This window comes from Maylandia zebra, linkage group LG23 (genome assembly GCF_041146795.1).
Source record: "Maylandia zebra isolate NMK-2024a linkage group LG23, Mzebra_GT3a, whole genome shotgun sequence".
Taxonomy (NCBI): Eukaryota; Metazoa; Chordata; class Actinopteri; order Cichliformes; family Cichlidae; genus Maylandia; species Maylandia zebra.
Window position 1 is genome coordinate 3,880,848 of NC_135188.1, and position 12,802 is coordinate 3,893,649.

General features: G+C 41.3%; 1 protein-coding gene across 1 annotated transcript in view; it reads left to right on the forward strand.

Annotated features, from left to right (window-relative positions):
- Nucleotides 1–12,802, forward strand: part of cpamd8 (C3 and PZP like alpha-2-macroglobulin domain containing 8) — a 45,005-nt gene that overhangs the window by 10,092 nt on the left and 22,111 nt on the right. Inside the window, exons 14-28 of the mRNA XM_004555006.5 lie at nucleotides 32–230; nucleotides 451–626; nucleotides 1,610–1,759; nucleotides 1,972–2,133; nucleotides 2,240–2,382; nucleotides 4,192–4,254; nucleotides 5,233–5,464; nucleotides 7,605–7,758; nucleotides 8,818–8,933; nucleotides 9,077–9,128; nucleotides 9,214–9,512; nucleotides 10,603–10,671; nucleotides 10,760–10,916; nucleotides 11,104–11,280; nucleotides 12,718–12,799. Of these exons, the coding sequence (XP_004555063.3) occupies nucleotides 32–230; nucleotides 451–626; nucleotides 1,610–1,759; nucleotides 1,972–2,133; nucleotides 2,240–2,382; nucleotides 4,192–4,254; nucleotides 5,233–5,464; nucleotides 7,605–7,758; nucleotides 8,818–8,933; nucleotides 9,077–9,128; nucleotides 9,214–9,512; nucleotides 10,603–10,671; nucleotides 10,760–10,916; nucleotides 11,104–11,280; nucleotides 12,718–12,799 (2,231 nt within the window). The remainder of the gene's footprint in view (nucleotides 1–31; nucleotides 231–450; nucleotides 627–1,609; nucleotides 1,760–1,971; nucleotides 2,134–2,239; nucleotides 2,383–4,191; nucleotides 4,255–5,232; nucleotides 5,465–7,604; nucleotides 7,759–8,817; nucleotides 8,934–9,076; nucleotides 9,129–9,213; nucleotides 9,513–10,602; nucleotides 10,672–10,759; nucleotides 10,917–11,103; nucleotides 11,281–12,717; nucleotides 12,800–12,802) is intronic.

Consider the following 12,802-nt stretch of genomic DNA (forward strand, 5'->3'; position numbering starts at 1 on the left):
GAAGTATATTTATATCTGTCTGCATGTATAGGTTGGACAAGAGGCAGAAGTGGCTCTCAAATCCACTTGTCCCTGTAACTTCACCCTGCATTACGAGGTAGCATCCAGGGGAAACATTGTCCTATCAGGCCAACAGGCAGCCAACCTGACAGCCTCCCACAGAGGAAAAAGGGCCACAGTCACCTTTGACAAGAACATTCACAGCACCCACCTGCCTCCTTCTGCTTCTGGTACTCATTTCTTCTTATTACAACTCTAACTTCACTGTCATCCAGGTAATTTTAAGAGCTAAAGTTTCACAGAATAATCCTTTGATGAATCAGCTTTTTTTTTCTTTCATTGTTGTAGTGCTTGGGAAATCAGTGTCCAAGCTTCTCAATCGTAGTGGTCTTTGACATCAGAATGCCAGATAGTTTTGGAGAAAGCACTGTCACCCTGTCACTCTGCCAGATGTTGCAGGCTCTTCCTCCCAGACTGAGATGGACAGATGTGTGTCCTACCTACGTTTTCCTGTTAGTCACAGCATGGCACCACTCAGCCGTCTGCTGGTCTACTATGTGAGGGAAAACGGTGAGGGTGTCACAGACAGTCTGCAAATCCCTGTCAAGCCCGAGTTTGAGAACCAGGTTTGGAAACAGAACTATTATAACTTAATTTATCCAGAGAAAAGTACTGCAGTTGGTACTGTTGCATATGCTTGTTACGAAAACACCAGTGTTTTTGGATATACAAAATTAAGTTTGTCTTTTCATGTTTTGTTTGGGGGTTTTTTTGCTGCTAAAATAGCGATTTATTAAAACCCGGAGAAAAGGGTGCACTCTCTGTATACACCTTGGAGCTGAGCCTAAGTATCCATGCACCAACCATTACACCACAGTGTAATGTCTGTAAACAAACAGCTGTGTTGGCTTGGGAGAGATCCCCAGTTCCTGCCTGCATTAGGTGGAGTTAACTCCCTGAAGTATTTACAGCTCTCTGGTATGCCCTTACAACACTAAGTGTGTGTGTGTGTTGTGCGTATGTGTGCCGGAGGAGGGGGTTGTGAGGGCAGGATGAGACAGCGGCCGCACAGGCCGCAGGCAGATAGGTGGGGTCATGACAGGAGAGGATGACAGGTTACAGAATGGTGAAAGGAGGGCAGCGGAACCGATTAACGGTGTTAATTTGTGATTTTGTGCTGGTGAGAAATAGTTCTGATTTGTGAAAGCTGACTCTGGCCATCCCTCCCTCTTTCAAAGGCTGTAGTTTTCCACTCTCAGTCAGAGCTTTCCAAAGTTTGCTGCTTAGAATTCTCAGACTGATATTATTCCGAATGCCACTGAGGATCTGCCAGCTAGTGCTGAAATTATTTAGTTTTTGACCTGACAGTTTGATATTTGATATTGACATTTTGATAGATATTTCAGATTTTTCTCTTTCATGAGGGAAACATTCAGTCTTCTGGTTCAAGTTTTATGTTCAAGTGACCAATTTGAAGACATTTCTGTGAACCTTTTCAGTAAACTTATAACCGTACAGTCTTACAAATTCACAATTCTGTGGAGCGGAAATGTGTTAAATGCACCTTGTTTATGCAGAATGCACTTATGTGTCATGTTTTGGATTGCAGGTATCTATTTCTATGTCGACCAATGAGTCCATGCCGGGGGACTCGGTGACCCTGCGCGTTCGGGCTCAGAGGGGATCCTGTGTTTGCGTGGCCACTGTAGATAAGAGTCTTTACCTGCTGAAGCCCGACTTTCAGCTGAGTCCTGAAAAGGTTGGTCATATTTATAGATTATGGCGATATTACACTTTAATAAACAATCGATTAAAGCGTTCTGTAACTTAAAATCGCTTTATAGTATAGATTTAGAGAGCTGGTTTAAATTACTTTCTTAGATCGTAGTTTTTAAGATGTTACCTGCTGTATTTTTGTAAATAACTTTACTTTTACTGTAACTTTATATAAATATGTTTTTCACTCTGCAGGTGTTTAAAGAGCTGGCAGAGTTTGATGTTTCAGACGCTTTCAACATTCCTAAAGATGACGGACACTTCTGGTGGCCTGGGCTGACGGCAAAAAGACGGAGGCGGTCCTCTGTGTTCCCATGGCACTGGGACATCACTAAGGACGCGCGCTTTGCTTTTACAGTGAGAACATACACTTAGTGAAAGAGCTCAGCTAGTGCTGTCACTGGGTTAAAAGGTAATCGTACTAGTGCGTGCAGATGTTTACTTCTCTCTATATTTAATACAGGAAACGGGACTGGTTGTGATGACAGATATGGTGAGTTTAAACCATCGGCAGAGTGGGGGCATGTACACAGATGAAGCTGTTCCTGCCTTTCAACCGCACACCTCTACCTTGGTGGCTGCTATGCCCTCCCGCCCCACAAACAGGTACAGGATGTTCTTTATAGGTGTCCAAGGCTGTCCACTGGGCATCAGCAAACTCTAATGATCTCATACCTAAAAATGTGCAAATTGTATTATTCAACGTTTTCACAAATGGCGTGAAAGTTCTTCTTGTACCAGCCGACGTTTCTTTATATTTTACTTTTCATTTTTTTAAAGTGGTTTTGAGAAATAGTTCTCCAGGCTTTTTGAAGGACTTTTAAAGTTTCTCTTTAGGCACTGGCTGCTTTTGCATTCATTTTCATGACCATGACCATTTTTCATGGAAATGATTGTCTATGTGACGCTTAACTCTGTTGAATCATTCAAACATAAAAAGGGCCCCTAACTCAAGGGATGAACCAGTCTTGTGTCTACACATAATGGGCAACTTAGCAAAAAAAGCATTTTAAATTGTATCGTTAGACACTTTGTTACTAGCAGCCCGCTGCAAAATTAAATCATTTCTTCATTTTTTTAGTTGAATCTCCAAAAATCTCTATTTGTCAGCGTTTTTGCACCATTGAGGTGATTCCTAAAGAGCTGTAGCCAAAAACTAGCGTGTCCTTAAAAAATGAGGAAATTGGACAAATCCAACAAAGACCTGACACAGGACCTAAGAGATTAATCTGGCCCTTCAACTGATCCATCTGCTGTTCACTACTGCCCGCTGTTCATCAGAATTTATCTCTGTTAAAGGGTGGCTGTCAAAGAAGCCATTGTAAAGGAAGGGAAACAGGGGAAAAGGCTGAGGTTTGCCAAAGAACTGGACTAAAAACCATTGGCAACAGGTCTCATGGAGTGATGAATCCAAAATTGGCATTTTTTGTTCAAATTGTTGTCAGTATGTATGGAGGAGGTCAGGAGAGAGGTGCAGCAGTGAGTGTCTACAGCCCTCTGTAAAGTACGGTAGAGGCTCTGTCAAAAACTACCATCAGATTTTGATCTGCCATGCAGTGCAGCTGGAAAGTATCTGATTGGCTGCAGCGTTATTCAAATAACATCCAAAGAAGAGCTTTGAATTTCCTTTAAGAAGCCTGGAGAACTCTTCCTGAAAAATACTTAGAGAAATCAGAAGAAAGCTCATTCAAGAGATTTATTTGTTAGAACTATACAAATAATTGCATTTGTGCAAAACACATTAAATAATGTGTTTTGCACATAAATTGAAATTTGGCAGTTTTCTGGCAAGATATAAAGGAATGAGGGGTGGATCAAGACTTTTACACAGGACATTATAAATTTTAAAAACATGAATTATAGGAAACTAGCTTATCAAATACCATACTCTATTGGTATTAAAAGCCAAACTGTGAGCCACCTGGGTGTGGTGTCATGTCATAGTCAAGGTTATTCAGTTGTTTTTGTGTATGTTGGCTCATTAACTGATAAAAACAGATGATCCTTGTCTGTTTTGGAGGTTCTTTTAAACCATTAAATTTGTGTACTTGTATGTATTACTCCACCCTCTTTAATGTCAGAGGGAAAAAAGTGGTTATTATTGTTGAAGAAGATTAACTGTAATCCTTCACTGGACCACACACTGTAATATGGGCATGTACTTTACCGAAAACAAGGAATCTGAACGCAAACCCATAACAGAATAATAATTACATCAAGATCGCCCTCTTTGTTTGATTTCACATGTTAGGCCTGCATTCCCCTGTGCTACAAATACTTTTCATTTTAGTGCCGAACTTCAAACACATGATGTGACTTATCATTGTGGAATTTTAAATAGTATATTTTTCCATTATGTTGTTATTTTATTAGCTAAAGCTTTTTCACTGATGTCTTCTTGTGTTTTGGCTGTAGAGTAGAGAGGCGGAGGCGTACATTTTTCCCAGAGACTTGGGTGTGGCACTGCCTCAACGTCAGGTATTTAAATCTTTAAATAATATTTGTCTTGTGTGAGCGTGTCTGTGTGTCTGCGTTACTTGCCTCTGGCTAGATATATCAGGTGCAACAGATTGTCTATCCTTTTATGTGATTTAGTGCTTGAGAGAATAGAGAAATGGAAAAGAGAGGAGCAAATGTGGAAAAAAAATGATAGCGTGAAAAAGATACAGGAAAAATATTTACAGAGAGCAAAAAGGAGGTGAGAAATATGTGAAAAGCAGAATATAGGTAGAAGAAGAAAGGCGAGAGTAGAGCTGGAAGAAAAAAGATTGGTGAGTACTGGAAAGGAAAACGTGAACATGACAGACTCTTGGAAGAAATTTGTGAGAGGAAAGGTGCGAGGCGGTGCTGTATGCCAGACGGCCGATCTTCCATCATGCAGCAGCATCCGCCACTTCTCCCACTGGGTGTGAAATGCCTCATTCAATCTTGGAACAGACTCTTACTTTCTCAAGAGCTCCTTCCATTCATGTTTAGCCAATATAAATGAATTGCCCATAGATTTCCATATGCTTGATTCCCTTGGATGGGACTTCAGCTCTCACTAATTTCCTGTGAAGTGCAGAGCTCTGATTTTTCCTTAAAAGTATATTAAAATGGATTTTGGACGGCTTTGATCAAAAGGAAGGCTGTACATGCAGTTTTTGAAGTTTATTGTGCCCTCTTGCAGTTTGCCAAGACCAACATCCAGTGAGCGCTGCCAATAATGACTCCAGCTCATTTCTTTCAAAGAAACAGATTGGGTCAACACCTGACCGTCCCTTGAAACCGTCCATTTTAGAGTGTTTGCTGTAGTTATATTGGTGCAGATGTTGGTGTTGACACAGGTGCTAACATTAAAGTAATCTCCAGCCTTTGATCAAGCTCTTCCTTGTAGTTGATGAATTTTAATAGCTTGTCTTAAAAAGAAAATATGCTCGAATTATTTTATTCCACTGTTGTATCTCCACGTAACAGCTCTGAAACTGGGGAAGCTGAACTGCACCTGGATGCGCCGGATTCAATCACCACATGGGTGGCAGAAGTTGTTTCCCTGTCCGAGCAGAAGGGGTTGGCGTTAGGAACGAGAGCAGAGCTTCGCACCTTCAAGCGCTTCTTTGTGGACTTTACGCTGCCCTACAGCTTAATCAGAGGGGAGCAGACCAAAGTTCCCCTCACCGTCTACAACTACCTGCCTACCTGCTCTGCGGTAAGATGTTTTCTTAATGTGGCAGATGGACAGGTCTCTGACATTAGTTCCTAGCAACTGCCTTCAAGTCCAATCTTGACATCATATTCTTTAAGACAGGACATGTCACATCTGTGCTTTTTAATCATTTATGACTTGTAAACCATCGCAGAACATATTTTTTAATACATTTTCACTAATTATAGGTTTGTATGACATGTTATGCAAACTCTTGACAGTTAGTTTTAACACTAATCCTAAAATGACTCCATCTAAACTTGCTAAGAGTCTATTAGAACATCAAGTTAGGAACCACAATGACGTCACTGAGACGTCTCTTCCTATTTAAAGGCAGTTTTTCCTTCCCACTGTCGCCAAGTGCTTCTTTACATGGACTCGTTGGCTTTTCTCGCTATTATCGTAGGGTCTTTAACTTACAATATAAAGCACCTTAAGACAACTGTGATTTGGTGCTGTATAACAGACCATTCTCACTCCTGAGGCGTAATATACCGACGATTTGTCACGTCCCAAGGTGTTAAATAGGAACACGCCCGGCGCGAAAGGTGACCTTCAGCATTCTTATGCTGCGTGCTGGGTTGTGGATGAAATCCAGTAGAACGACGGTCCCGTGGTAATAGACGTTCCAGCCATGTATTCCAGCCCTAACCATAACCTCATCCCTAACCTTAACCACCACTTTAATGACGTTAGATAGTGTTTTCCAAAGCGATTTAAGTAAAATAAACGTACATGTGTAGATTCATTCCAAACGGTTCTCCTGTTTCCTAATTTTTCCGATCTCGTAATATAGAGACGTGTTGGGTGCCCGGAAGCGTAATATACCGACGATTTGTCACCTAGCGTCAAATGTTACGCTTTGGGAGTGAGAATGTGTTGCGTATAAGTAAAAATGACATTAAAATTGTATTAAAGTGAAGAAGAGCAACCCATAATGTAGCGCCCGAAAAATTAAAAGACCACACTAGGCAAATATCTCAGTAATCTGAATTTGATAGTTAAATAAAAGACGTAGGCAGACAGACAGACTGCTCACAACTCTCACTATGATCAGACCCCAGATTTGGTTAAGAAAAAGGTTTCTAAGAGGAAAAGAGAGAAGGATCATCAAAAAAGAAACTGCAGGTTTGTCAGTCAAATGAGGCATAAAGTAGGTGCTCCGTTTAGTTGTTAGACAGAAGTAGGTCAACAATAAGCTGATAAAATCCATAGTCATAGAGATTTGGGAATCTTGGAACGGGATGAAACCAGCCAACACACAAATGAGTTCTCAAACCACTTCAGGACCCCTTAGAACACCTCGTTCCAGCGGATCTTTATGCAGAGCTTGTGGTTCAGACCGGATACGTCTTGGAATTTGTCCAGTCCTTCATTTTGTTCATAGCTCTGCACTAAAAATGGCACATGCCATAAATCACAGAGGATTATCCAGGTAGGAAATATTAAAATATAAGATGCAAATAACTGTGTTGATCTATTTCTTTAAATTATTATTTCTGCATGTATCAGAACTGGTTCGATATTATATACACATGCAGAACAAATATTTTCAACTGAAATAACTTCTTCGGTAGTAAGTATAGGTTTGTAATGTGACCATGAAGAGATTAGCCTAGTATGTTTGTTTCAGCACTTACTCCGAAGAGCCTTCTAAGCTCTGTCCTGGCCTTAAATGGGTCCATCCTGCACGCCATACGGATGACATCATGATGTTTGCAGATGAGCCTGTTAAATGGCCTGTGCGTGTGCTGCCCTGATGTCATGTTAGGTGAATATGCAAACCAGAATAGCCCATCCTTTGATGTCCACCCCAGCAACATGTGATTCCTATATTTTCTGCTCAGTTATTTATGACTTGTGGCATGCGGATAAAGAACAGTTAAAAGATCCTTCTGCATTACTGAGCCCTGTGAAAATTGGACGATGAGTGGAACTTAATCCTTCAGGGAGTTTGAGAAGCATGAGTCAGTCAGCATGGAAAATTCACAGTGTGATTTAAAAAATTCGCCCTTGCTTTCAGAGCTTTGATGAAGCACGCTATATGAGGGAGGGGCGTGCCTAACAGATATGATGTCATTAAAGGCTATCAGAGGAGATCGCTTTTCTCTGATTTGTCTCTTCTTCTCCTCTCCACTCGCAGGTTCATTTAAAAGTGTCGGTTCCAGAGGGCATCAAGTTTGTTGGCCATCCTGGAAAGCTTTATCTCACCAGGAAGAAGTGTGTTGCTCCTGGAGAGGCTGCTCCTACAAATATTGTATTGTCGTTCACTGAGCTGGGATCAGTTAACATCACAGGTATCCACAGAGCTCAGTCAAATTCATAAAACTCGCTTATTATTTTATTTCTAGTACTACGTTGATAAAGTGGCAGAAATGTTTTAATTAGGAAGCCATAATTATTTTGTTGGGACACGTATATGTGAGCCACAGGGCAAAGTCAGAGGGCAATTTTTCACTTCTTCCAACTGTGGAGAAGCATCTGTGCAGCAGTGCATGCTCATGGATGGTGATTGTGTTACCAGTACTATAAAAGCACAGACCTGACAATGCCATAAAGTTCCCATTCTCTAGATCAGCCATTCTTTAGAAAAAAAGAATGATGCAAGGTTTTGATGCTAATGTGAATGTTACAAGATTGATTTGTGCTGACTCATGGAAATGGCCTTATTTGCATTCTTTAGTGGCGTGGCACTTACAAGCAACAGCAAGCTTTCACCAGGACTTTGGTCCACTCAGTGTGATTCCACACAAAAGGGCGAGCCTATGACTGAGGAAAGCTTTGCTGGCCAAGGAGCCGTGTGTGTGATCTGGTCACCCACCCAGGTTACAAATAGTCCCCTCCGGAGCGCATGTGAAAACAAAGCAGGCCAGCAGTGGGGGAGTAACCAGAGCTGCACTGTGACACTCAGTGGCATGTTGATGAGTTTGCAGGTCACTGGCGGCCAATGGGCCCCCCATGGCCCCACTCCTAGTCCACTAGCCCCTTGTGTTTCCTTCTCACTACACACACACAAAGAGACACAATTGGCACAGGGCCACATTTCCAGTGGGCTCCCCAGCAAAAGAACTGGGAATCCTTTTACAGATATGCTTGTCTTGTCTAATGTATTTTGATGTCTGGAAATTTTGCAAAACATATTTATTTGACTGCTGATCATCTCACTAAGAAACTAATTAAGGTAATTAGAAAAAAAAAAGTATCCCAAATAGACTTACAGAAGTACAGATGGGAACAGGCTCACTATGCCTCATTTCCCTGGCTAAAGAAGAGCAACTGCTCAAGCCACTGTCTCTGAAGCTGCATATGGTGTCAAGAAAAACAAAATCTTAAGCTGACTTTTGTTCTGTACACAGCTCGTGCCATTGCCTTTAGTGAACCAGGCTGCTGCTCAGATGGATTCCAGATAGGCAAAATAAGTAACGACATGATCCAAGGCCAGGACTATGTCCGTAGGACTGTCCTGGTTGAGGTAAGAAAGCTGAGATTTTCCTTTAATGTTTTTTTTTAATCCTTTAATCTTTTAATAAGAAAGAACTACTTTTTTATTGTTTGTTTTGTGTATTTCTGTAATGTTTTTCTGCATCTTTTCTCTTGCTGCCACCCTGTTTACAGCCAGAAGGCCTGCCCAGAGAATACACCTACAGTGTTTTCTTCTGTCCAAATGGTCAGTGTAAATCATTTTTAATTGATATAGCATAATGAGAATAAACTTTACAAAGTTCAAGTTTATTTTGCATTTCATTTCTCAGAGAGGATTCATATTTCTACCCCCAACAAATATGAGTATCAGTATGTGAAAAAGCCAAGCAGGATGAACCAGTTCCTGGTGGCAGTAAAGACACACAACGATGCCCATTTTGCCCTCTCTGCCAGTCCCCACGACAGCGTAGAGATGCTGGAGATCGTACTCGGGGGCAGGCAGAACACTCGTTCCTGGATTTCCGCTGGCAAAATGGGCGAGCCTCTTGTCAGCGTCCCTACGCCAGGGATCCTGTCTTGGGATGAGTTCCGCAGCTTTTGGATCAGTTGGAAGGGAGGTGTGGTACAGGTAAGAAGAGAAAGGAATCATAGATGTAACACTTCCAAATGTACGGCAGATTTGCTTCGAGGTTGTGCTCGGATGCTCTGACACAAAAAGAAGTGCGGCAGGCCATGGGGTCTGTGTGTTAGGAGAGCTGGCGTCGTTTTTACTGGTGTGCCTCTGGGTGAACTCACACTTAACAGGGGACACTGAGGGCAGTCGATGATCCATGGCCAAGGACTTGCATGGCAGTGAATGGCTGGCACACCACTTCCCGGCTCCAGCCACAGCATTAATTAGACTTGCACCATTCACCAAAGGCAGAAATTAAAAAGCCGCGTATTACTTCCCAAAGTACTTTGGGAATACATTTATTTTCTACAACACCAATAGCGTTGGGAAATGGATGAGTTTCATGGTCTTATGGTGTAATGTGATTATGAAATTAAACTCTTATACGGGAGAGCAAGTGTGCTCTGCATGGGTCTGTGTGAGTGTTTGTTTTTGGGATTATCTGTGGGAGGTGCATGAATCACAATGGCATCACCAACAGCTGGAAGAAGGACCAGCTGGAAAGGAACTGTACCAGTAGGTTCACAAACCTATCCCATAAAAATTAAAATCTTTAACACTGTTAGCATGTTCATATGGGTTTTTATATATATATATGCTATGAGAGAAGTCAAAGCCATGGCTAAGAATTTTCACTTTGTACCTCTATATGTACCAGTGACAGGAGGGCACCTGCTTTGTAACACACTAGTGGAAATCCCTTATTTTATTCAGTTTGAATGGGTACCATCCAGGCAGTGCCCACTGTGGATTTGGGACCTTTTCCATCTACTGATCGTCTGGATGGATGTTGTGTCTTGCTTTAAGTAGCAAGAGAACCCAGTTATGAGTTATGAGACTGCAGATGCAGTCAAACAATAAAGGGGTGAGGAGGGAACTGAGTTCTTGGAGCATAGTTTCAGTAACAGATTATCTGTCAGCTATCTTGGGTCTAATCTGTGCCAATGTTTTTGTTGGTATCGTCTATAATGGGGCAAAAATAATGAAACATTTCAAGCAAATGCAGAATAATAATTACAAATAATTATTCCTGCGTTCCTTCCAGGTGGGCCATGGTTTACATCCAACCAATGAATCGGTCATCCTGCGATGGGCAGGCCAATTCACAGGACAGGTTTGACACTTTTATGACATCTTTGTTCCAACTCCAGGAAATATCTTTAGAGATCATTTCTGTAAAAATACCTTTTTTTTTCATCCAGGTGCGGCACATAGGCTTTTCTACAGGCTGGGGCTCAGTAGGGGAGTTCAAGATTTGGAGGAAGGAAGACTCTGATGACAACCACAATGAGGCTTTCACACTTGGAGTCCCACAAAACATGGTGCCTGGATCAGAAAGAGCTGCTGCATTTATGATTGGTAAACTGTTTTCTGGTTGGATGCTTATATATTCCATATACTATTATTACTTCCACCATTGTGTCATTTACATCTGAAAAAAAAACTATTTTAGATCATGCAATCCTCAAGCGAATGGAACTAATATACAGCACATTTTGCAGTGTCAGTAAGTGAAGTGTGTTTGTGTATCTTGCTCTAATATCAGGTGATGTTATGGGGCCAACTTTGCATAACCTGGACAAGCTCTTGAGGCTACCCTTTGGGTGTGGTGAGCAGAACATGATCCACTTTGCCCCCAATGTCTTTGTTTTGAAGTATCTGCAGAAGACCAGGCAGCTCAGCCCTGAGGTTGAAAATGAAGCAACTGACTACTTACTTCAAGGTAAAGAAACTGAATCCTAACAAATCGCTTCCTTGGATCAGATATTCAGTATTTTCTTTTCCTCGTAGGTTAAATATGACCTCCTCGCTTAGACAAGCTCTGATGGTCTCTTTAGAATTATTTTTTCATGTCCAAATGTGCTTGAGCTGCCATCAGAGTATTTAAGATGAATAATATATTAACGAGATGCTGAGTTAACTCAGTAACACCAATATGGTGATTCTTAAACATATGGATTACTTTCAGTACCACAGATTCTGCCATTTGTGCCCTCCCAAATACCCACCGATGTAAACCCAGTTAGAGACCAGCGCTTTAAACACAGGAACAAGGAAGTTATTTAAGTTCTTCAAGAGTGTGTCATGAATTTCAACAAGTCAAATCCTTTCTGGCATGAAGCTGCGCAAAGTGGCGTCATGCTCAAAGAAAGGAATGATTTCTAACAGTTTGCTGTTTTCTTAAAGTTATGCATCATTGGGCTGTCTGCAATCAACAAGAATATAGTTTACCTTGAATAACAGAGTTCATTTATCAGACAAAAAGTTTTTTGGCAGCGGAGCCTTGGACTGGCTGGGATTCAAAACTTTGAATCGTAACCCGAAACATAAAGGTTTATTCAGAGTTATCAAGATTAGTCTTTGTCCCTCACAAAGATATAAAAGGAAAACTTCAACTTTAATAAATGTCAATAGGCTTTATTATTGTGCCACACAAGGACAGGTCACCCTGCACATATATGTAAATTCAAGAGTTTGCCTTTGACACTGGGGCTGACCCTAAAACAAAGTGGAAATTCAGCTACCGAGTGTTTACTGTCTTAGGTACAGCAACAAATGTTTGAATATTGGTAAATTATTATATTGTGGGCTATTTTTCTTGTTCGTTTGTGTTTTTTAAGACCTGAAAACTATGCTGGATTCACCCTCTTGGAGGCAAGCACCAGAACATCTTTGCACAGTTTGCTTCATTGCATAGTTGCAAGTGAAACCACTTGACTGCATATGTAAGAACATCGAGAGCATGTCCGAGTAAATGTTCTGTTTTCCTTCATTTATTTAGTCGCAGCACACTATGCACCACAGAGCTGGGTGAAGAATCAGAAATCAATGCCAAAAGAGAATTTTAGGGATCCAAGAATACCACAAATGTTATATTTTTGAAATGTATTTGAATTTTTTGGCTACCTTTTAATATACCGTGTTTAGTTTCACTGCGTTGATTCTGGTCTGCCTGATCTTCCAAGCTCACACGGGCTAGTTAACATGGTGGTGCTTCTCCTGCACATTACTTTTATTCTGTGCACATTTCTGCAGTGGTGGATAAAAACGAAAAAAATACATCCACCTCGAGATTTATCAGCAAACCTGAAAAAGATGTACATAATTTCTGCGTGTTCTTAGGAACCAACCTTTCTTACAGTACTCTCTTCTCATCCAGGCTACCAGAGACAGCTGACCTACAAGCGGCGGGATGGATCATACAGTGCTTTCGGAGAGAGGGATTCCTCTGGCAGCATGTGGTA